At 40.1% G+C, this 24,515-nt stretch overlaps 1 protein-coding gene across 11 annotated transcripts in view; it reads right to left on the reverse strand.

The window, feature by feature from the left end:
• The window catches only part of rbfox1 (RNA binding fox-1 homolog 1), a 267,586-nt gene that overhangs the window by 77,233 nt on the left and 165,838 nt on the right, over positions 1-24,515 (reverse strand). For 8 of the 11 annotated variants that reach the window (XM_044182189.1, XM_044182179.1, XM_044182178.1 and 5 more), the window contains 3 exons: positions 14,001-14,054; positions 11,311-11,443; positions 499-538 (listed from right to left, as the gene is read on the reverse strand). In XM_044182189.1, the coding sequence (XP_044038124.1) occupies positions 499-538; positions 11,311-11,443; positions 14,001-14,054 (227 nt within the window). The remainder of the gene's footprint in view (positions 1-498; positions 539-11,310; positions 11,444-14,000; positions 14,055-24,515) is intronic. The other 3 variants (XM_044182182.1, XM_044182188.1, XM_044182183.1) reach the window with 1 other exon arrangement.

Consider the following 24,515-nt stretch of genomic DNA (forward strand, 5'->3'; position numbering starts at 1 on the left):
GAACACACTTTTCTTTATGTGTTCGGTCAGACGACCTGACCTTCATCAAGACCAGTTATCTTCACTGCCAGTTATATTTCATATTACAACACAAGTGACTGGAGCCTGAAAATAGTGCCTCTTTCTATTTATTGAATCAAGAATTGATTCTGAATCAAATTATGATACCAAGAATTGAAATCAATTCAAATTGTGAGATTCCTAGAAGTAATTTTTCCACTTTTAAAGTCTCATCATTTTCTCACCCGTGTTGGTAGTTGCGGTATGTATTTTTCACCTGTAAAAAACTGTATATGCTTCTTGGTTAGAGTGCAGCTTGTGCCTTGCTCACAGTGCCTGTTGTTGTAGCCTACAGTCTCTTTTCTGGGGCCATAATCTGAACTGCAGGCTGTGACATGACCAGCTATGAAGGGTTGGGGGCTTGCATGTGCGTAGCAGGGAAGAAACCACGGAGATGGTGGTGTAGCATGCAATGTCATACCAGTAAACAATACTTACATAAATATCTGCACCATAAAATCCATCCTGGTAAACAACACTGCAGAGGATACAAACACACAATAAAACAAAAACATCCATATTAGTGCATGTTGACATGCAGGTACTGGGCTAGTTACCAACAACCCCCCAACTCCACTATCCAAAATAAAATAAATTTTAAAAAAATGACTTAAGAGGGGCAGAGGCAAAAGGGAAATACAACAGACACCCCCCCTACTCTCTAATGGCTGAGTAAGGAGGCTGGGATGGTACAAAAACATTCTTTCACTAGGTCAAGTTTACAAATATTATACAGCTAAAAGTCCAATCAGCAGCATCAGATTTATCAGAATCATTATCAGAAATACTTTATTGATCCCTGTCCCTATTGAACTCTTTTGTTACAGCAGCTCACTATCACGTCAGTGCACACAGGAATAGAGGTACTAAGCAAAAAATATAATACACTATAATACAGGTCAGATAAATTAAGTACCAAGTGGGTATAAGTATAAAATTAAAATAAGTGTGAAGTACAAAGTGGGTTTACCGGTTGATGATAATAATACGGTATAAAGTAATTAAAGTGCATGAACTTTCAAGTTAGGTGTAGCTTATTAAGATTATAATGAGACGGAGGATATTGCACAGCAGTAATGGAAGTATGAATAAATATCAATAAATTAAACTGAAAACAGAGTTTATTGCACAGCAGTATTATACTGTGGTTTGTATCTAAAAAAGAACATAAAGTATTCAGTGACTTTTCTAGCATGATGACCTAATGCAATGCCTAATGCAGAGAAAATAGGAAAAACAATTCCTTGCCATATATCTATTTGTATGTTAATGTTATATTATTTTAATAACTCAACTACAAAAACATATGGCTTTCATTTGTTTTGTAAACAATTTATTTAGTTTATGCATTTGTTCCTCAAAATGTGCAATTTTGTATATCATATGCCAAAAGTATTTTGAGGATTATAGAGTACTGAAATTTTTAATGTCAAGGAGCGTTGGACTTTCTTAATGCAGAGTACACAAAGCTCGAACTTGTGTTATTAGGAGTTTGAACTTGACAAGTTGAATTATGGAATCCAAACTTTCAAGGTGGGGAGGATTCAGCACACTTCATTTGCAACAGCATTTTTCTTGACATCAGCAGCTCAACTGGGACCTGTTACATGAAGCAAGATTAGTGCATTAGCCAGCTATCTTTGGGCTTAACTCAGGTTTTCTGGTACCACGGAACTGGCTCACTTTTAACCATGGCAAGCTATTCTGCACAGCTAACCTGCTTCAGAGGATTAGATCAACAGCCGGACCACCGACCAATCAGTTCACTGGAAAAAAGGAGTTATCATTCCTCCAGCATCCCAGCATGGACTTAAGTACTGACTTTAAAATAAAGTGATCAGTAATAAAGAGCGATCTTTGTATTGCTGAACCAAAAATGATTCTACTGAGCCTGTAGGTCAGTAGAATTATTTTGCAGTTTGACTTTTACATTTCCTCTCTGAGTTAAAAAAACCAGATTCTAAAAAAAGAGGGATAGTTTACATAACTAAATACATGATGATTAGAGCTACATTTTAATTGCGCAACGATTTTTGAGGCGACAAGATGTGACTTTGCGATGATAACTGGAAATAAAAACTATACCCTCTGTTTTTTATTAGAGAAACAATCCATACACTGTTAAATATTTGCCATGATTACAAATGCATCCTCATCAGGAATTAACTACTTTTCTCCTCCTCTCTCTCCTCTCCTCTCCTCTCTGCTTTGGCAGCAGAAACAGTCTTACATTAAAGCATTTTTATGTGTATGACATATTCACAATAGTTTGTTCATCATCAGGTATAAAAGCAAAAGATACTCACTCTATACTAAAGACATATATAATAATAATTATTAATAGCCTTCTTTTTAGTATTTGGAAATTTTTTCTAGTGTTTCTACAGCTACAGCTTCTTAATTATGTGATTATATTGCTTACATTTGACCATATTGAATAGAATTTTTTGCTATTCCTATAACCAAATTTTCCTGTGATCGTGCTCAGAGAAGGATTGGAAAACATAGAGTTAAGAAGCTTAGTAAAACTCTGTGTGGGTGTGAGATCAGATCTGATTGATAGCTGTCATCAGATACTGGCTGTGTTTCCTTATTCGTTCAACATGCCCTCGTTGAATTCCATCATAAGTGTCATTCCATTTGTCTGCAAAACTGAAGTAAACTTGGTGACATCGACCCTCAGAGGGCTGAGGGACCTAGTCAACAATGGTGGTCACTCCACCCACAATGCATTGCAGTTATGCATTTGGTGCAAGAAAACACATCCATGGCAGTAATGTACATAAAACTTCTGAAAAATTGTTGTTTTGCAATATATCATAAACCTGTAGCCATAATAGTTCACTAACAAAAAAAGCACGCCAATAAAGAGATGGATTTAGCATAGTTTATTGTGTATTATGGATGGAGGAGAGCCAAGATGATGTAGGAGGGATGGATTAAGGGTCTGGAGGGAGGGATGAAGGGATGGGGGGTGAGGGTAGATGGATGAAGGGTGAGTGAAGAATGGATAAGGGGACAAATCAGGGTCATGGCTGGATGGATGGAGGAGTACCATGATGGACCAGAGCCAGCTGGTGGTGAGAAGACAGAAGGGAACCACAGCAATCAAGAGTTGGAGTGGGGGAGCCAGAATGTTGTGGTCAGGGATTCCCTACCTGAAAGCAGTGGAGGCGGCTCTGATGCAGAAGGAATGCCCTGAACAGCTTGGGGGATATAGGTGATGAGGAAATGTATTCACCTAAGCACTCTCCCACTATAGTAGAAAGCAGTATAACATAAGCAAGACAAAACTGCTTTCAAGAACTCAAACATATAAATAAAAAACAGCTGGTGTCATTAAATGTAACATCCACCTCACTAATGGTTAAAAATATAAACCAGCACAAAAATGACAACTACCAACCTACACCACCATGTTCTGAACAGACACATAACAAACACTAACACAAAGTAACATTTGCATTTTGGAACCTACGACACCTACCTTTTTAACAATCTGTTTTCAGCACTAGGCAGTGCATGCTGGGAAATGTGGGCTGTCGCTATGGCTACAATACTCTCCGCACCGCGCAGCACATGTAGAACAGTGCCATGTGTACAGCTGAGCAGACATAGTGGAGTCAAAGCGATGTGTTCACGGTAAGATGCTAGCTAGTTTGAGAAATACATTGTTGGAAAGTTAATAAACAATGAACCGATAATTTTCCCCTTTCAATATAACTCTAATATAAGCCTGTGCCTGACAACCATCACGTTACTCATGCTTATCACAACAGTTTGTTGCGTTAGCGATGTAGCTATCCAGCTATTGTTTGTCAGTCAGTAGCAGATTGAAAGGCAGAGCATCTCTTCATCATTCTGCAGCTCAGTAGACAACAGTGCGGTGGTGGTTTGAGTCTGTTGAGTGTTGACTTCACACTACGTTATTACCTAGTTGGTGAGATGCAATGCTGGAAAATAAATAAATAATGTCCCCATATTGGAGTCACAGGGACCTGTTTTTTCAGCAGATACATTGAACGTTTCCCCCTAATGTTTATAGCAGAGGCGTTGTTTATCTCTTCACTCGGCAGCAGCGAACATGAGTTCATGTTTTTCTTTCATCTTTCCCTGGGAAGCAGCCAGCACACTGCGGGAAGTTTCACATGCCTTGTGCAGCCGCTCTTTAAAGTTACTCACATACACATGTAACACATTACAACTAGGGCTAGAGGGAGCGGACGGAGGGGGCAGAAAAACGTCTGTCTGAGCAAATGAAGGGGCCCACGGACAGTGTGTCAGAACACTAACTCTGCAGGGCTGAAACCAGTAGACTTCTACACACTTTCTATTGCCACAAGGAGGAGGAAAGGCAAACCTTTATCCCAGTCTTTTCCACTCTCGAGGCAGTACTTTTGGGGGTACTGGGGGTGGAATGCACTGGACTTCCGGTGTGTGATGGATAGTGAGGCTATTACCTGAGCAAAAAATATGGACATGAAATTCGTTCCGCGATCTGTTTGTATGTATTTAGGCAGTCCGAAAGTGGAAAAGAAATTAACGAGAGGAGGAATAGCTTGGTTGGGTTTTCCAGTGATTTGGCACACGTGCCAAGAACGGCAGAAACTGGTTACATTGGACTTCAAGCCTTTCTTAATTCCTAAATGACCAGAAACATTATCATGGGCAAGACTAAAGACATGGGGGCATAAGTTCTGGGGTACCACTAACTGCTGGAAAGAATTCAACCCTAAATCACTAACAGTGGGAAGGTGCCAGTTATGCATCAAAATGCCATCCACGACAGTGTATGCTTCAGTAGCTGCGTTAACTGCCATGGTCAGACAAGTGGCCAGTGTCGGGTCACTTTGCTACGCATTAATGAATGCGCTCCTGTCCAGCAAAAGCTAACCCCGCCTCGGCAGGCAGCAAATTAATTATCACATATATTTCAGGCTTAACTGCAGGCTGCAGGTTTTATTGGCTTATCAGCAGATAACAGATATTAATCTGACAAATCCATCACATCATTAAATTTATGTGACTGTGCACGTGTTACAACACAGGCAGGAAACATGGGGTTGACAGCAGCAGACACAGACAGACTGAAGTCGGGCACAGGGTTTTTGACTACTTCAGAGGTCTGAAAAATGTTCTCTCCTGCCAAATCATTACAAAGGATGAGGGCCACCCCCTGCACTGCCAGGCATGCGCATATGCCAATTTTCACTGGGCCAGAGACCAGAGACACAGAACATAGAAACAGTATGCAGCAGTGCTCTCAAGGTATGCATATTCACACCCCACGCAAGGGCATCAGAGCCACAGAACAAACTGTATGAGAACGGTAAAATACTCTGCAACATGAAGGAATGGGTAGCTCCTGTATCACGCAGAATCATGATCAGTACCTGCGCTGCATCCTTTCCTGTTGATGAGACTGATTCTTTTAAAATGAACGGTTTGTAACACTCATCCACCTCATCTTTTCCAGATTCGTCTGGACTAAACAGAGATGGAGCAGGAGTGGACTGAATGAAACCCACACTTTTTGGCTTCTTGCAACCCTTGATAATGTTCTTTACACTTGAGAGTGGGAAAGCCAGCAATCAGATGTCCTTGTCTTGTGGCAGTAAAAACATTCACGGCTGTCCGAGGAAACTGTGTTGGGGTGCTGTGAACTTTTGGACCACCCACAACTGGAATATATTCATGGACAGGAGGAAAAGCGACACGATGAGTCAGAACAAACTCATCTGCGAGAGTACAGCAGCTTTCAATATGAGTCCACTTTCTGATCATTCAAATATACAACAATCTTTTCTGGGAAGCATTTTTTACTAAAACATTATGCCTGCTTACATCAAACTGGTCAGAATGAGTGGTGTGGAGATGCATACTCACAGGAGTGGATGCTGTCTGATACGAAGGTCTGTCCAGCTCCATAGTCCTTATGCGGAGGTGCATAAGCTCAACCTCGCTGGTTTTTGTTCCAAGCTCCACTTCTCTTAGGTGAAGGGCCAGCTTTAGATCCTTCGCAGTCATCCCAGCCTGCAACAGCACTATCAGGTCTGCACCTTAGGCCTGGGTGATGGCAGGAGCCCCCGCCCCTCCCTTCTACTGGAAGCTGAAGGCTTGTGAGGCCATGGCAGCCTCCACTCACACTTCCTCGTCTAAACCCTCAGGTGTGCTAACCACCAGAGGCTATGCTTTTATGACTACACCCCTCTCCACCAGCTGCTATGACAAACAACTCTTGATTTCTGCCTTGCGTATATTCAGAGGGAAGGAGATGTTAAAGAATCTAGCGATTACCAACAAATTAGCTTTTGTGCACCTATCCCATTAATCAAGGGTGGGATATTGTACAAACTCAGCCATATCAAATACCATTTTATACCTATACCCCAAACACAAAGCAAAAATGCCAACCAAAGATACCAGACAACCAACCTTCTCAGTGACAGCGAGCACAGGAAAACGCCCTGGTCTAGGGGTGTCAGAGTGTAACATAAGAACGAGACACAAGCAGCAAACTGAATGCAAAAAAAGAAGTGAGCAATTTATTGCTACACACTTGACAAATTATATACACACAGTGATACTATTTACAATGAAGAAGCAAGGACTTCAGAGAGAAATGAGGCCAAAATAATAGAAAACTCCCTATCTGCTCGGTTAAACTTTAACTAATCGCTAACCAAACAAAAGAACAAACAAAAAGACATTTGCTAAACCTAACTCCCTGAGCTAATCAAAACAGGAGAAAACCAATGTTAACAAAAATGGCAGTTCACCCCTAACGGCTTTATGCTATCAATTTCAAGTGCTTGGACTTTGTCTGTCTATGGAGACATGTAGCCTGTGTGAAGAGTTCAGATGCAGCGGGCAAGGAGGTCTGAAGTGAGGGGTGAACGTTTTGGCATAGGACGTGGTTCAGTCATATGATTAACATGCTGATGTGAGTGGGACGAGGCAGGTCACAGTGCCTCTGTGGGCAGTTTTGTGAAGAAGTTAATTCCGCTGATACAGACCTGTATGGTGGAAGATTTAGTCTTGATGATAGAATGGGCAAATTTGATAAGCTAAAGAGGGTCAGGACATCAAGTGAAGGGAATAAAAAGCTGTGAGAGGCATGGAAAGCATTGGAGCAGTTCCATCTGGTCAGATTTGATGAGTGTTCAAGGAGCGATGATTGGACCATTCTTGGACCATTCCTGCCCCCAAAGAATGGCTGCTATGATGGCTTGGTACATTTTGCAGATGGTGAATGAACAAGTAAGATAAGAATTTGGGCGGCCGTTCGGCTGAGAACCATCTACCGCCGTGGTATCTGACAAAGCTAACGGAAGGGGTTGCTTCTGTGAACAGCTAGATATCTGGCTTGGTGACATGGTCATCGTAAAAGAAGGAGATGCCTTACCGGGAGCAGAAAAACTGGAGCCACAGTTTTGGCTCCATTTTGCGTGCTTTGTCCAATGTAACGTGGTCATGGAGAGATGGAACAGAGGTTGCTATAGAAAGGAGGTGTGACAAGACGGATCGACCTTGAGAGATGATATGGTTGGCATATTGAGGTGGCCTAGCAGCAAGAGAAGTTGACATTTGGTGGATTTCCTCAGTAGGCAGGGATGCTCGAAGTGAGATGGAGTTGAGGATGATGCCAAGAAATTCCAGGGATGTGCTGAGGCCTTTCTGTTTTCTCTGAGGAGATAGGAACTCCCAGTTTAACAAATGCGGAGTCAGAGTGTTGAGACTATATGATGCAGGAGAAGATATTGGCATGATGGTGAGAAAGTCACCTAGGAGATGAATGACATATGGGAGTTTGTGGTTGTTTATCCAGCATCTAGCATATGACACATAGGATATTATACAACTGTATTCACAGGCTGAGAGCACTTAAAAAAGGTGTGTATCTTTAAACACCCATGGTACCTCACCTTAACACTGACTGCTGGAGGTATGTTTGCCGAAACAATGCATGACAAAAACATCTGATCATAATTTTATTACTGTGTGTGTTTCTCCATTCCTGTGTCCTAATCTGTCTAATGACATGAAAGTGCTGTATGACCATTAGTGCTGAGATTAAAAACCTCCCTGTGCAGTGTATGCATGTTTATGTGTGTGCGTGCATGTGTGTGTGTGTGTGAGAGAGAGAGAGAGCATTCCTCATCTAGCTTCCAATAAAACAAGCAGGACGCTGCTGTCAGCACTCCATTATGATGGAGTTTCATTTAACAGGAAGAGTTCTTCAGAGGACCAACCTTCCAATCTCACTGGCCAATAGACTGGATCTACACCGTTTGTGCTATCTGTGATAATCAATAACTTCTCAAATGTCAAGGTGGCATGTCAAATGTCAGAGAGCCGTTTCACTCATTAAAATGTATTATGTGGGACTGCAGCACAGCTACATGCACATATTGGCTTATTAATACTATAGGCTGTCATGTCAGGCCCCCTTAAAGACATCAAGGAACATTTTATTAACACACACATTAAGCAAACTTGTTTTCCTAGCTGTGTCACAGCATTTATTTCAACTTGGTTCATTTCCACTCAAGACAGTTTTAATAAAAATACATCATGGTCCACATTAATAATGAGGCCAGGGCAATTAAGCAGTGCAGCAGTGGTAATGAAAGTACAACCTATAGCACATATGTGTTTGTCAAGACCATGCCTGAAGCGTTCACCCAAACAACTATCTTCTTCATACTATGTGGTGGCATCTCTACTGCTAGAGATGCTCCCAGTTACAGTGTTCTTAGTGGGTGAAGGTACTATTTATTCCTCCAACAGAAAGACTTTGGAAAACTGGGCTTTTTTCACCCACACATCTGCTTCAAACTATCTATGTTGGATGGAGGGTGTTTAGTATTGGGTTTCCATTTCCATTTCATACACTAATAAATAATAAACCACATATTCTCAGATAGTGGCCTGTACTGAATAAAGACGCAGGCCTTTATTTGAAAGAGGCTTACATTAGAGACTTGCCTTTATTTCCCCCCGTTTTGTAAGAATATTTTATATTTTAGTAATAAGCTGCTTTTGTTTTAATTTGCTGTTGATTTCAATATAAATTCAACACTTCCTCCATGTTATCCTGGTAAATTCAGTATAATTTACATTTCCACAGCACTAATTCCATCAGTGTTATGTCATACTCAGCAGTCATGTCATGCTACTCTGCTGTCTTTGTCATTTTCTTGATCAGGGTTAAGCTGCTGCCTGTGAAACTCAACATTTCCTGTGTTCCAGTGTTGGGTTTCATTGACAGTAAATTAACAGCAATTGAAAAAATGGCAAAGTTGAAACAACTGAAATGAATTAGTGAATGAAAATGAAATAGTGCTGTTGAAATGCATTTTATGCTGAATTTACATGAGCCGTTATAGAACAGGTAATTCCCCCTTGATGTTTTTATCTGACTTTATTTGTTGGTGTTGGCCAGTATTATTTGAAATGCTGTCCTTATTTGAATACCAGCTTTTATTTGATAATTTACTGTAAGCTTCAAACATTCACATATGAAGTGCAAGTGCTGTGCATAAAATAACTGATTAATAAATATGTAAAGATTCATTAATTTTTTTTGATCTTACAAGAAAAGGTTAATGTATACATTATACTTTTGCATTTACACATTGCTTATTTATGATATATTTATATTATATTTATATACATGTAGCGTGAACACAATGTTAATGATGAGGATGATGAACAATTTTACCTCTTTCATTGAGAAAGGAGGGAACTTTTCTTGATTTTGCTATTCAAATGACCTCTGGGTCACGAAACAGGCCCTGCAGGACTCCAGCAGGACACTAATGGAATGTGTAGTGACAAATGGCTAATTTACGATGGGACAGAGTTCAAATTAAGGTGTAGCATGATCAACCCCCGATCCAGATGAGCATTTTGGATCTTTATTAATGAAGAATTTAATATGATGTTATACAAAGTATGGATCACCATTTTTTGCATTAACAAAACTATTCTTTCAGAACATCCATAATAATTTGGGACAGCATGTGTGATAATTTGGGGTACAGTTTCAGTAGTGTAAGTCCTTGCTTGCCACTCTAATGACATATTGCCAAAATATTGATCTCTTGTTGTCTTAACCTTAATATTAATCAATTGAACATGCCTAAGGTTACTGGATGGTACATATTTGCCTATTATGATGTGCTTAATAGCTAATGACACAGGAAATATGAATATGTATCTATGCAACAATTAATTTATCATGGCTGGTAATAAGAGGAAATGTAAGTGAAAGGCTGAATTCCACAGGCCCTGAGTGCACGTTTGTGTGTGTCTGCTGACTCCCCTCCTCCTCTCATAACTCAGAGAGGAAACTCAATAACTTAATTATCCCTTTTCTAAGGGTGGTGCCCTAAGTTGAATTTAATGCGAGTTGAATTCTCTTATTTAGTATAAGTACTGATTATTTCTGATAGCCAAAGTTGAGTGCCATCCCTCTACTTCATTTTGTACCAATTTGAATTTAGTGGTATTAACGTTACAAACATTTATTTGTGGATTTTTGTAAATTTCTGTAAATACAATTGCAAACTCAAATCATATTTCACTTGTGTGAGAAATTCTACCACAGCTTATGAAGACCAGTGTTTTTAATTAAAATAAAATTCATTAGTGACTTACTTTATTAGTGTAATATTCACATTTGTTGTAAATGTAATGAAACAAAAATAATAAATATTTATATATAATATTTGCATAACAGTAGTAGATGAAAACTCAAATTGCATTTTCTTTTGTAATGTTTTTGGAAATAAGGTTAAAATGTGCCCTAAATCTGGATAGAAATCTGACTACTTTGAGCAGGATAAAAAAAATCCTATCTGCTACTATTGTTAAATAGATTCCCAGCCAGCCTCCTTAGTGTCCATATGCTTGCAGTTAAAAAGAGCAAAATAAATAAAAAGAACCAACAGCATAATGGCAAATCAGACTGCCCACAAGACACAGCTCTGCTTGGATCATCTCTATAGTTTTCTTGTTTTTTTATTTTTTAGCAACTGGTTAAACTCCAGTTTACGTTTAAGTAGAGGACCTCCCATGCTGTGGAAGTGGGGGAGTGTGTTATCGCTGTGAGGCGAGGCTGGTATGCACCACTCCACTGACTCTGAGCACAGAGATTCAGGACTTGCCATTGGATAATGGAAAGAGAGAAGGAAAGACCCAAGATGAAGAAATGACAACAGGATAAAAGTAAAAAAGGATACTCACCCTCCATAAGCTGGAATGTGGGGAGGCGGAGCAGCCGCCCTAAATGTGTTGTACATGGTCCGTCCTCGACCTCGTAGGTGGGCTCCTCTGTATGCTGCTGCTGCACTGGCAGCAGGGTATGGAAAACCTGGTACTGGAGACAGAGAACAGAAAATGATGCATACCTTTTCTGATGTCACAATGTCCCAGAAAACAATGCACAATTTCATCTTTACATCTTTAAGTGTTCAGTGGATGATATAGCACAAAGAGCTGTACACCTGTAGTTGACATTAGCATTTGAATCCTACAGAGAATGTGTAAAGTGTTCTCCCATTCCCAGTTGTGGAAAAACAATGTGAAGAGAAAGAAAGAATAAAGAGAGAGAGTGGCAGTGAAGTGAAGCTATCGCAGTGGTATTGTTATTAACTTATCATTAATCTCAAAGGGGGACGACTGACACAAAGTTTAATTTGAAAGCTGGGGTGAGTGAAGGTTGAGAAGGACATTGAGGTGCCATTTCCAACCCTAATTATACGTCTCTTTAAAATGGAGATCTAATAAAATGCTAATAGAAACAGTGAATCATTCATTGACCTGATCAAAACTCGAAGGTTTGAGCCAAAGGATAAGAGTTTCTCAAAGAGACAAGGAGAGGAGTGAGGCTGGTAATTGTTCCTATTCATCTTTTGTCACCTTGATTTTAGACTGAGTGGCCTTGCTACCATTAAAGTCACACTGATGACTCTTCCCAACACTACTCCACACTGCTGTTGATACAGCCTAAATAAAAAGGAGTGCTTGGCATATATAGATAGAGAACAACTTAGGACTCATTAGGACTCAAGAATACTGAGCAATACTGCATAACCCATTGACACTGTTAGTTATAGTATGAACTGTTTTGAGCACTTTACTGTGAAAAAGAGGTTGTGCGTATTTACTACACCAATGAATTGTCTTGGGAAAAAAATACATAATTGCATGTTTGGGTTGATGCCAGCTGGGGTGAAGTCATGTCTTAAGTCTGTATGTACAAATTCCAAGTCAGGTCTCAGGTCCTTTGGTAAATGGATGGACTTTTATTTATACAGCGCTTTTCATGGCAGAGGATGCCATGCAAGGTGCCAACAGCTCATCAGGAGTGATATAGTGCTTCCAATCAGATGATACCAAGCTCACCCACACACACACACACACACACTCACACACTGACGGGACAGCAATCAGGAGCAATTTGCGGTTCCGAATTTTGCCCAAGAATACTTCGACTGGACTAGGGAGCCGGGAATCGAACTAGAAGACCCGCTCTACCAAATGAGCCACAGCCACCAAGTCTGAATACAGAGCATATGAACGTTTTTCTTTCTAACCTGGACTGTTTTCACCACAAACACTTAACAAACTCTTAAAGGACTGTGTAGGATTTAGTGGCATTTAGCAGTGAGGTTGCAGATTGCAAACAACTGAATACCCCACGCCTCACTTTCCCCTTCCAACCGTGTAAGAGAAGCTACGGTGGCCGTGAACCTCGTGAAATACGTGAAAGGCCGTCTCTAGAGCCAGTGTTTGGTTTGTCCAATCTGGACTACTGTAGAAACATGGTGGTGCAACCTGTCGGACTCTGTGGAAGAGGACCCGCTCCCTCTGTAGATACAAAGGGCTCATTCTAAGATAATGTAAACACAACGAGTCTTATGTTCAGGTGATTATACACTAATGAAAATATACTTATGAATGTTATATTCCATTTCTGCTAATAGATCCCCCTAAATCTTACACACTGGTCCTTTAAGGCCAGATCATCTAACAGATTTTGCAACCCCTTTTTTGACAAAACAGACATTCAAAACAGACAATCATTTTTGACAATCATGCCGACTTTACACACCCAGGCCTCTATCCTGAACAGCTGCAATCATAACCTATTAATAACACAATAGCACAATTTCTAATACAGAAGAAGCCCGAAAAGCTTGTACACTCCTTGCACATGTGCACACACACACACACACACACACACACACACACACGTCCCAATGGCATTTTGGGTACTTGAAAAGTGAAACAAAGGTAAATCAATACAAAGCCATTTTGTAATTAAAAGAACGTGGGGGTGAATCAGGCAAATGACTGGAGAAGTTGAAAATATTGATTTTAATTTACAAAATAAATTTCATACATGTTGTTGTCCTTGCAGAAATGGACAAGTAGAGTTCCTTCTTTCTTGTCCTTTGCTTTCCTTCACTCCTCCTCTCCTTTGCCACACTCTTTTATCTGTCTCTTTTCTTCTTATCACAAAATTCAGGTATTTTTCACCTTAATAGCCATGGTTAATGACAGGGTGGGGGGTTGGGTGGTGGTTAAGGGTTGGGGGAGGTGAATGCTGGGATGGCCAAGATTGAAGATGGCTTGTGGGTGACAGTGGGGGCTGCAGAATGTGTGTTTGTTTTGCGGCAGAGATGACAGTCTGTTTGTGCGACTCAGCATAGTTCTCTGGCTATAAACAGACTTTGCCTGGTTGCATGTTGGAAGGAAAGCAGAGGAGGGAGAGGTGACGAAGGTTAAAATGAAAGGGAGATGGGTGAGGAGAAGTTTCCTCATCATCTTAAAATGAAGATGTTGAGGAAACTGAAGAATAAAACAAATGAGGAGGAGGAAGATAACGACAAAGGACATGGTGTCAGATGGAGGAGGGCATGTCCTCCTACCTGCATAGATTTCTGGGCTGTAGACAGCGCTGACCACTGGATTGAACTTCCAGCCTGAAACAAGACAGACAGCAAGACAAAGAAACATACAGAGAGGAAGAGAAAGAGAGAACAGGGAACAGTGTGTTATTGTGTGTGTTTATATGCCCTGTATGTTCTGACTGAACTTTCATTTACCTGGGAATGTATTCAGATATTTAGAACGCATTAAGGTTACATGAACTTTTAATCAGTGGACTGAACCTTTTCAGTTTATACCTCCTTGACATGTCAGTTGTCAAGACATTTTATATTGTCTAATAAAATAACATTCATATACAGCTAATTTTCAATTGGTAATATACTTATTTGCCTGGATTTTCTGAAGACAATCCTTCTACTCACCTACAAAGCTCAAAATATTAAGATTAAACTAGGTACTTTCATTGCATGCATCCCAGGTCAACGGTATCAACATAGTAACACATTTCTGACCTGCTGAGAGTATCTCTGCCGCTTCAGCAGAATTTGCCCGGTGTTTCCTTCGTCTTATTTGTAAGCAAAAAAAAAAATTGCTATCATTTCCGTGTATGTGTGTGAGACGTAGACAATATAGCCAATAGACTTGCTGTAGACGTGCTGTTTGCATGCTGACGTGCTGCAGTAAGCGTGTTGTCTCATTTCCGGTCACCTATGTTTGTGTGTTACTAGTAGCGTATATTTGCTGCTCTAGCTCATTACAGTTAATTTTGTTTGATTCCTTATTATAGTGACTTACTATCTGTTATACATTTGCTAGCTACCGTTCTTTAGCTTAGCATCTAGCAATGGCTTCTCTCTCTCCCTCTCACTCTCCTGCTCTCTCCCGCTTCGTGTGTGAAATGTTTAGCTATTCCTCTGCCTCCTTTAGTGATAATGGTAAATGTAATAAATGTAGTTTATTTGTAGCATTGGAGGCGAGGCTTAGTGAATTGGAAACACGGTTCCGCACCATGGGAACTCAATTATTAGCTGCTGTAGTTAGTCAGCCCCCAGTAGCCAGTGTGGACCGACCAGAGGTAGCTCCTGTTAGCCGTCTCAAACAAAACCACGGTGGCTGGGTGACTGTCCAAAGGAAGCATAGCCCTAAGCAGAAGCCCACGGTTCACTACCAACCTGTTCACATTTCTATCAAGTTCTCCCCATTCAGCGACACACCCGCTGAGAAACCAACTCTGATTATTGGCAGCTCCATTTTGAGAAACATGAAGTTTGCGACACCAGCGACCATAGTCAAATGTATTCCTGGGGCCAGAGCAGGCGATGTTGAATCCAATTTAAAACTACTGGCTAAGGATAAACTTAAATACAGTAAGAATGTTATTCATGTTAGTGGTAACGACTTCCGATTACGCCAATCGGAGGTCACTAAAGTTAATGTTGAGTCGGTGTGTACATATGCAAAGACAAAGTCGGAATCCGTAGTTTTCTCTGGGCCCCTGCCAAACCTGACCAGTGATGACATGTTTAGTCACATGTCTTCATTCTGCCGCTGGCTGTCGAGAAGGTGTCCAGCAAACAATGTGGGCTTTGTAGATAATTGGCAGACTTTTTGGGGAAGACCTGGTCTTATTAAGAGAGACAGCATTCATTCTACTTTGGATGGAGCAGCTCTCATATCCAGAAATCTGACCGAGTTTATTAGTGGACCTAAACCATGACAAGTCAGAGTTGAGACCAGGAAGCAGAGTAACAGTCCCACACGCTTCTCTGTGCTTCCAGAGCAGTTACCCACCCAAAACTCCTTAGTGACATTGTCTGCCCCCCGACCACTTAAATTAATAAAATCAAAAGTTAACAGAAGAGGAGTTATACATAAAAACCTAAACAAAAACACTGAAATAGCAAAACAAAATAAATAAATGTAGACTCTTAAACATCAGATCTCTGTCATCTAAAGCTGTACTAGTGAACAAAGCCTAAATGAATGTTAGCCTAAATGATTCCACTCCGCCCAGTCATATTAATACTCACATTCCTTGAGGCACCGGCCGAGGAGGTGGAGTTGCAGCCATCTTCGACTCAAGCCTATTAATCAACCCTAAACCTAAACTATAACTCATTCGAAAGCCTTGTTCTTAGTCTTTCACACCCAAAACACGACAGCAAATTCTATTTGTTATAGTGTACCGTGCTCCTGGTCCTTATTCTGAATATTTATCTGAATTCTCAGAGTTTTTATCAAGTTTAGTCCTTAAAACAGATAAGTAATTATTGTAGGTGATTTCAATATTCATGTGGACGTTGAAAATAATACCCTTAGTACTGCATTTATCTCATTATTAGATTCAATTGGCTTTTGTCAGAGTGTACATGAAGCCACTCACTGTTTTAACCACACTCTCGACCTTGTTCTGGTAAATGGCATTGGAATTGAACATTTAATAGTCTTTCTACAGAATCCTTCATTATCGGACCATTATTTAATAACTTTTGAACTGCTATTACTGGACTACACGCCATTAGGCAAAAACTCCTACTCTAGATGTCTATCTGATATTGCTGTGGCTAGATTCAAGGAAGCGATCCCATCTGTATTTAATTTAATGTTATGTCTCAATATAACAGAGGACTCCTATGCAAATCGCAGCCCCTCCCAAACTGACCATCTAGTTGATAGTGCTGAAGGCTCACTGCCAACAACACTCGATTCTGTCGCTCCTCTAAAAAAGAAGATAATTAAACAAAGAAGGTTAGCTCCATGGTATAACCCCCAAACCTGCAAATTAAAGCAAACATAATGAAAACTTGAAAGGAAATGGCATTCCAACAATCTGGAAGAATCTTGTTTCGTCTGGCAAGATAGTCTTAAAACATACAGGAAGGGCCTCCATAATGCCAGAGTAGCTTACTACTAATCATTAATAGAGGAAAATCAAAACAACCCCAGGTTTCTTTTCAGCATTGTAGCCAGGCTGACAGAGAATCACAGCTCTATTGAACTATGTATTCCTATAGCTCTCAGTAGTAACGACTTCATGAGCTTCTTTAATGATAACATTTTAACTATTACAGAAAAAAATCATCAAGTCCTGCCTTCAACTGCTACCAATTTATCTTCAAACACAGGAACTTTGGAAACAGCTCTTGAGCCTGATGTTTGTTTTGGCTGCTTTGCTCTTGTCAACCTTTTTCAGCTGACTTCGACGATTAATCTAAGTCATCAACATGTCTCTTAGACCCCATTCCAACTAGGATACTTAAAGACGTTTTACCCTTAGTTAGCACCTCTTTACTGGATATGATCAATCTGTCTTTATTAACAGGCTATGTACCATAATCCTTTAAAGCAGCTGTAATTAAACCGCTTCTTAAAAAGTCCACTCTTGATCCAGGGGTTTTAGCCAACTATAGATCTATATCTAACCTTCCCTTTCTTTTTAAGATCCTTGAGAAAGCAGTCGCCAATCAGTTGTGTGACATTCTAAATAACAATAGTTTATTTGAGGATTTTCAGTCAGGATTTAGAATACATCATAGCACAGAGACAGCACTGGTGTAAAATGAATGACCTTTTAATTCCATCAGACAATGGACTTGTCTGATGGACTGTACTTGTCTTGTTAGATCTTGTGCTGCGTTCAACACCATTGACCATCACATCCTATTACAGAGACTGGAACATGTAATTGGCATTAAAGGAGCTGCACTGAGCTGGTTTAAGTCCTATCTATCAGATCAATCTCAGTTTGTACATGTTAACGGTGAGTTCTCAGTGCACACCAAAGTTAGTCACGGAGTTCCACAAGGTTCTGTGCTTGGGCCGATTCTATTCATCTTATATATGCTTCCTCTAGGCAATATTATTAGGAAACACTTCATAAACTTTCATTATTATGCAGATGATACCCAATTATATCGATTAATCAAGCCAGATGAAACTAACCAATTAACTAAACTTCAAGCATGCCTTAAGACCTGGATGACCTGCAACTTTCTGATGTTAAACTCAGACAAAAGTGAAGTTATTGTACTTGGCCCTCAACATCTCCAAGACACATTATCTAAAGATATAGTTACTCTAGATGGCATTGCCTTGGCCTCCAGCAGCACCGAAAGGAACCTCAGAGTTATCTTTGATCAGGATTTATCCTTTAACTCCCACATGAAACAAACTTCAAGGACTGCCTTTTTTCACCTATGTAACATCAGGCACATCCTGTCTCAAAATGATGCTGAAAAATTAGTGCATGCATTTGTTACTTCAAGGTTGGACTACGGCAATTCCTTATTATCCAGCTGCCGGAATAAGTCCCTTAAGACTCTCCAGTTGAACCAGAATGCTGTGCCATGTGTACTGACAAGAACTAGGAAAAGAGATCATATTTCTCCAATATTAGCTTCTCTGGACTGGCTCCCTGTAAAATCCAGAATAGAATTTAAAATCCTTCTCCTCACCTACAAAGCTCTCAATGGTCAGGCACCATCGTATCTTAAACATCCCATAATACCTTATTATTCCATGAGAACACTGCGCTCCCAGAATGCACTGTTACTTGTGGCTTCTAGAGTCTCCAAAAGTAGAATGGGAGCCAGAGCCTTCAGTTATCAAGCTTCTCTTCTGTGGAAAGACATCCTAATGTGGGTTTGGGAGGCAGACACCATCTCCACATTTAAGATTAGGCTAAAGACTTTCTTCTTTGATAAAGCTTATAGTTAGGGCTGGCTTGGGTGAGCCCTGAACCATCCCTTAGTTATGCTGCTATAGGCCTAGACTGCCGGGAGACTTCCCATGATGCACCTCTTTCCTCTCTCCTTCTCTCCCTCTCCATCTGTATGCATTTTTATCCCATTTCTGCATGTTACTAACTCAACATCTTCTGTCGCTTTCAGCAGGTATTTCTGCCCCCGGAGCTGCAGAGACTGGATCTGTGGTTGTGGGCCACTTGCTGCCCCTGTGTGCCTGCTCGACAACTGCTACTACAGTTGTTGTTAATTGGCTCTGTTACTATTATTGTCATTATTATTCCTGTGACTGTAATTCCTATTATTATTATTAACTTATTAATATTAATATTACCATTACCACTACCATTACATTATTACTATTAAAATAACATTTTATTAAAATTCTAGTTGGTATTTGCATTGTGCTTGCCTCTGCCCTCCCCCTTCCCTCTTCCCCATCCCCTTCTCTCGCTCTTTCTCTCTCTAAACCTCTTTCTCTGTCTTTCTCTCTCTGTCTTTCTCTCTGCCTCTCTCTCAAAAACTTCTATTCCTGCTCTGTAGGAAAAGTGCAATGAGATAACTTCTGTTATGAATTTGTGCTATATAAATAAAATTGAATTGAATTGAATTTTTAATGGTCAGGCACCATTGTATCTTAAAGAGCTCATAATTAGAACACTGCGCTCCCAGAATGCAGGGTTATTTGTGGTTCCTAGAGTTTCCAAAAGTAGAATGGGAGCCAGAGCCTTCAGTTATCAAGCACCTTTCCTGTGGAATCAGATCCTAGTTTGGGTTTGGGAGGCAGACATCATCTCCACATTTAAGTAGGCTTAAGACTTTCCTCTCTGAAGCTTATAGGTCGGGCTGGCTTGGGTGAGTCCTGAACCATCCCTTAGTTATGCTGCTATAGGCCTAGACTGCCGGGAGACTTCCCATGATGCACTGAGCTCCTCTCTCCTCCTCTCCCTCTCCCTCTGTATGCATTTTTATCCCATTAATGCATGTTACTAACTCGACATCTTTTCTCTCCTCTAGTTTTGTGCTTCCCCGTCTCTCTCGTGTCTCCTTTCACTTTCAGCAGGTATTTCTACCTCTGGAGCTGCAGAGTCTGGATTGTTGATTGTGGCCCTCCTGCTGCCTCCTTGTTCCTGCTCAATAACTGCTACTACAATGTTATTATCATTATCATTCCTATTTTTATTAATTTATTAATATTAATATTACCACTACCATTACATTATTATTATTTTAAAATTCTAGCATTTGCATTGTGCTTCATATTGAACATATCTGTAAGTCTAGGCAACTCAAAGCACTTGGTTAGAGGGGTACTCCAATCATTAAATGTTACACTTCCATAAAGTTGAGGGACTTGCAAGAGACAGTTAAAAAATCTTATCAGCAGAGGATGTAATATCCTGGCTTTTAGTCCATATTATGAGTTAAGTCTAGATCTAAAGTTGAAGGATCGAGAAAGTGATTACAATTCATCTTGAGGGGAACATGAATGTTTGAACCAAATTTCATGACAATCAATCCTCAAAACCATGTGAACCTAAAAGTCAATGGAACATCAAAGTTATTAGGATACATCATCTGGAGATCAGGAATGCCTGTATAAAATTCTTCAATCTGTCCAATACTTTCAGTCTGGACCAAAGTGGTGGACCAACGGAGAGACCAACATTTCCGAGCACAGCACAGTGGACAGGCTAGGGTGTGTGGTTTGACCATATCCTGGATGTAGGATGGGCCTGAGACTTTCACATCACGGTAGGCAAGTACCAGTGTCTTGAATCGAGTTTGAGCAGCCACTGGTACCCAGTGAAGGGCGCAGAGAAGCAGCGTAGTGTGGGAGAACTTGAAGTTGCAGTAGTCTAGGCATGCAATGACAAGAGCCTAGACTGCACCGCCTCCTGGGTGAATGAATCTGCAGGAGCGGGTTGTTGCAGCGATGTTGGCAACAAAGGACAGTTGGTCATCCAGTGTCACACAGATTTCTCAATAGCAATGCAACTCAATAACATCTTTTGGTAGGCCGTTCTTGCCCGGTAAATGCCAAGGCTTTCAAACTCCATGTCCCCAGTTTGTAACTCAAGCTTTCTGTTATAAATTTGTCTGTAAGGTGAGAAAACTCTGATGACATCATCCGACAAAGGCATCACTAACTTGAAGCATTGGACATGATGCAAACTGCTGGATCTGGTGTCAAAGCTATATATGAACGTCACTATGTTAATATGTTAGCCAATGCAAATTAGTAGCATATGAGCATATTGTGTTAGGACAGTGTTGCCATTTAAAATAAGACAAAGTAGTGAAAACTGAAAAATGTAAATTTATTTATGGAACCTTGAATTTCCTGTATAATGCCTGTGCTGTTTAAGTCACAAGTCAAAAGCAAGCTAAGCAGGTGCTGCTCTTTTGTCTGACAGGTAACTACTCATGTCGTTTTTTTTCCAAACGAGGGAAACAGCCGTCAATGAGCATAATACCAGATCATTTTGAATTACCAAAGAAATCTGAGATGTGGCCGGTGATTATGCGATGTGAACACTGAGGCAATATGCAAGAAGGGACAACAAAGGCTATATTTTCTGTGGAGGTTAAAGGGGCTATAAGCGATATCAGCATTTTTGCTAACTGTCCATTCTTGCAGACTTGCACTCTCCTCCCTCCTCCCCACATCTCCAATGATCCATCTCCTTCAACACATGAATTGAACAATGGAGAGCAGTGGATCATCTACCACTGTGGTAAGGACTCAGCCTTGGTAGACTACATGGGGCGCGCGCTCTGAGCTAGCCATCTACTGAAGTCACGGACTAATGATACATTACATCTGTATGGTAATATGAATATGGTGTTTGAAAATATGAGCTATTGTCCTGCTGGCTAGATAGATAGCTAGGTAGCTATGGCTAGATAAAACACAGCTGGCTAGCCAAGTTGTAACAACATCATTTGCAAACATGAACAGCGCAACCGTGAATTCTTTTTAAAGCCAATAAGTTTGCTAATGGCAGTTTGCGAGCAAGTTATTTGAATTGTCAATCACCAAAGCTGTGAAGGTGCAGTTGTCAATAAGAACTTTATTGCAAATTGATTTGTACAAGTAACTTTGTTATAATTTTTTATCACAATTCACATCAGGCAGACCAACCAAGAGGACGTGGTCGCAGAAGAGGAAGAGCTGCGGGCCAGGGCAGTGAGGACCAGGACGAGAGGTAGAGGCACCTTTGGTCTGTGTCTGTGGAGGAAGCCCTACAAGTGCTAGGCAACCAGGTCGTGAGAATTTTCCAGATCCTCACAGCCAATATGTAGGCTTTCGCCCAAGTAGGGTGTAGACCTAACTGACATTACACTACTGACTGACACTACTGTCACTTTACATTTGTGGTACTCTGTTATATTGTAATTGTGTATATTGTAATATTTCAAAATGTATATAATATATAAAATAACTTTACATTCACCTCATTGTCAGTTTGGTTCGTTTGATGATACAGGAATAACAAGTCTGATACTATTATAATACTTTATTTTATAAAAGTCCAATATAAAACATTTTTTAAAAATCACAATATTTATATTATTATTTCACTGTATTCTGTTGGGGCCTGGGGTCTGGAAGATGAAACAGGAAATCAGTGTTGCTGCTGTGGCATGGATTATCCCTTTAAAACACAACAGAGACCAGTCATTATTTGAATTGTATCACAGGTCAGGATCAGTTTTTTCATCAATAACAATAAATAAACATACTGAGTAATTATATTATTAATTATTATTATTATTATTATTATTTAGTTTATAGGGGGTTTTGGCAGTAAATTATGGAGCTCTTTTGGACAATATTGGAGATATGATTAAATACAAGTTTTAGAGACGTTTTTTGTATATTTGAGCAAATTGGGATCTTGTCTGACTTTTTGCAGACACATTTGTGTGATAATGTCTCTTGACACTAACCCCAATGTCCCTTATTGGCTAAATATAAAAAAGTCTCTCCAATTTAATTTGGAACATCTCTGATATTGTCTAATACATTTTCTGTTATGTTTGGGCTAAAGACATATTCCATTACACATTTCACGTATTCAGTTTCACCTAAGACAGGTCGCTTTCCTCCGAGCTTGAAGGGTGTCGATGTGGAGCAGTCCTTCTCATAACTAGGAAAGGACAGATGAACATTATTATCCAATGTTTAATTTTTCAGTCATCCACTTGGCTGTAAAGTTAGCTAGCATTAGTGAGTTTGTTTTCTGCTATGCTATAATGAAGCACATATAACATCTAATATTAGCTAGCCACCTAGCTAACAACAAGCTTTGCTGTGATCGTTACACAGCAAACCAAGCTGAAGTCCACCACAAATGACAAGAGTCTAAGCAGTTATAAACTAACGTTGGATATCAGGGTAAAAACCACAAAAACAAGCCTAGCTGGCTAACAAATATCCGTATAGCTACTGCAGAATAAAATATAGCTTACCTTCCCATAAGCAGTAATGCTAGGTGTGCATCACTTTTCAACCCCTTCAAAACTTTGAGGTTTTTCCAGCGATCAAAGGCCACACCGATGTAAATGTAGGTTTTGCACGACTCTTGTTTTGGCAGCATTCTTTTGTTCTCTCTATTCTTCAGCAGTCTTCATTATCTTTGCACATTTGGTGGTGTAAGCCATTCCTGGGAGTGCTTGAATAGGTAGCTTCGCCTGTTCAGCCATGGTCAGTAACAGGATCGTCATGCAAGCCAAAATTTGGGGTGGGGGGGTCATTAGAGTGGTGGGCATGGGGGTCCTTCCCCAGAAAAAGAGAAAATAATGAGGCAATTTCCTGCAATTTGACATATTTATTCAAAGACTTTGGGGGGATTATCTTAAAACTTCACTGCAGTTTTTGTAGCTCAGTAATCTCCCACTTTATATTAAGGTAAATATTGTATAGCCTGTTTAGAGAGACAGAGAGGAGGGAAGCAATAACAGCCAAGTGTAGAATTTTCATGCAAGACTCCAAAAGGAATCCCTAACTAGTTCACTTCTACTAACGACTTCAGCAACACACCGCTAAGCTGCAGCCTGTATCTCCTCCAGCATTGATGTGCAACAGAGTGCTATGTGCAGCGTACCTGCTGTTGTGAACCGATTTCATCCTGCGACTTTTGGAAGAAACCAGTATCATAGGGGGTGTTTGACTTTTTGAGGTATGATCTATGACATAATTAGCAGAAAATGTTTGACTCCTAACATAAATTATCATAACTACATATTATAAAAAATAAGAGTAATAAAATAAAATATAAAATAAAAATATATCAAAAATCTGGTGGGGCACATGCTTGAATGGGCATGACGCCACTAGTTAAGTCACACTGTAGCTCTGATACCTGCCAATGAATGTGCAGAGAGGACCCCCTCTTTGTAGCACTGTCTCTGCTGATTGGATATAGTGGGAACGGGACACCAGAAAATGTATTTTCTGTTTACTGCACAGCGGAGGGACCTGGAGACTCATGTTACTGATCAAACACTTTATTTCAGTGATGGCTGTTGGAATGTAGAGATCTTTAATACTTATTTTAACAAAAAAAAATGCTTACAGCACCATTACATGTTTTTAATGTTGAGACACCTGATGGTGTTATTTTACAGATTCATCATACAATCTCCTCACTGATTTGTTGGCATGGGAATCTAAATGTACAAAATGTGAATCATCTGGGAAACATTGTCAACCAGTAGCAAGTAAAATCATTGGTGAGCAGAAGACTTCTCTGTCTGACATTTACATAACAGACAAGTCACATGGAAAGCTAAATCCACTATATC

This window comes from Siniperca chuatsi, linkage group LG21 (assembly GCF_020085105.1).
Source record: "Siniperca chuatsi isolate FFG_IHB_CAS linkage group LG21, ASM2008510v1, whole genome shotgun sequence".
Classification (NCBI taxonomy): domain Eukaryota; kingdom Metazoa; phylum Chordata; class Actinopteri; order Centrarchiformes; family Sinipercidae; genus Siniperca; species Siniperca chuatsi.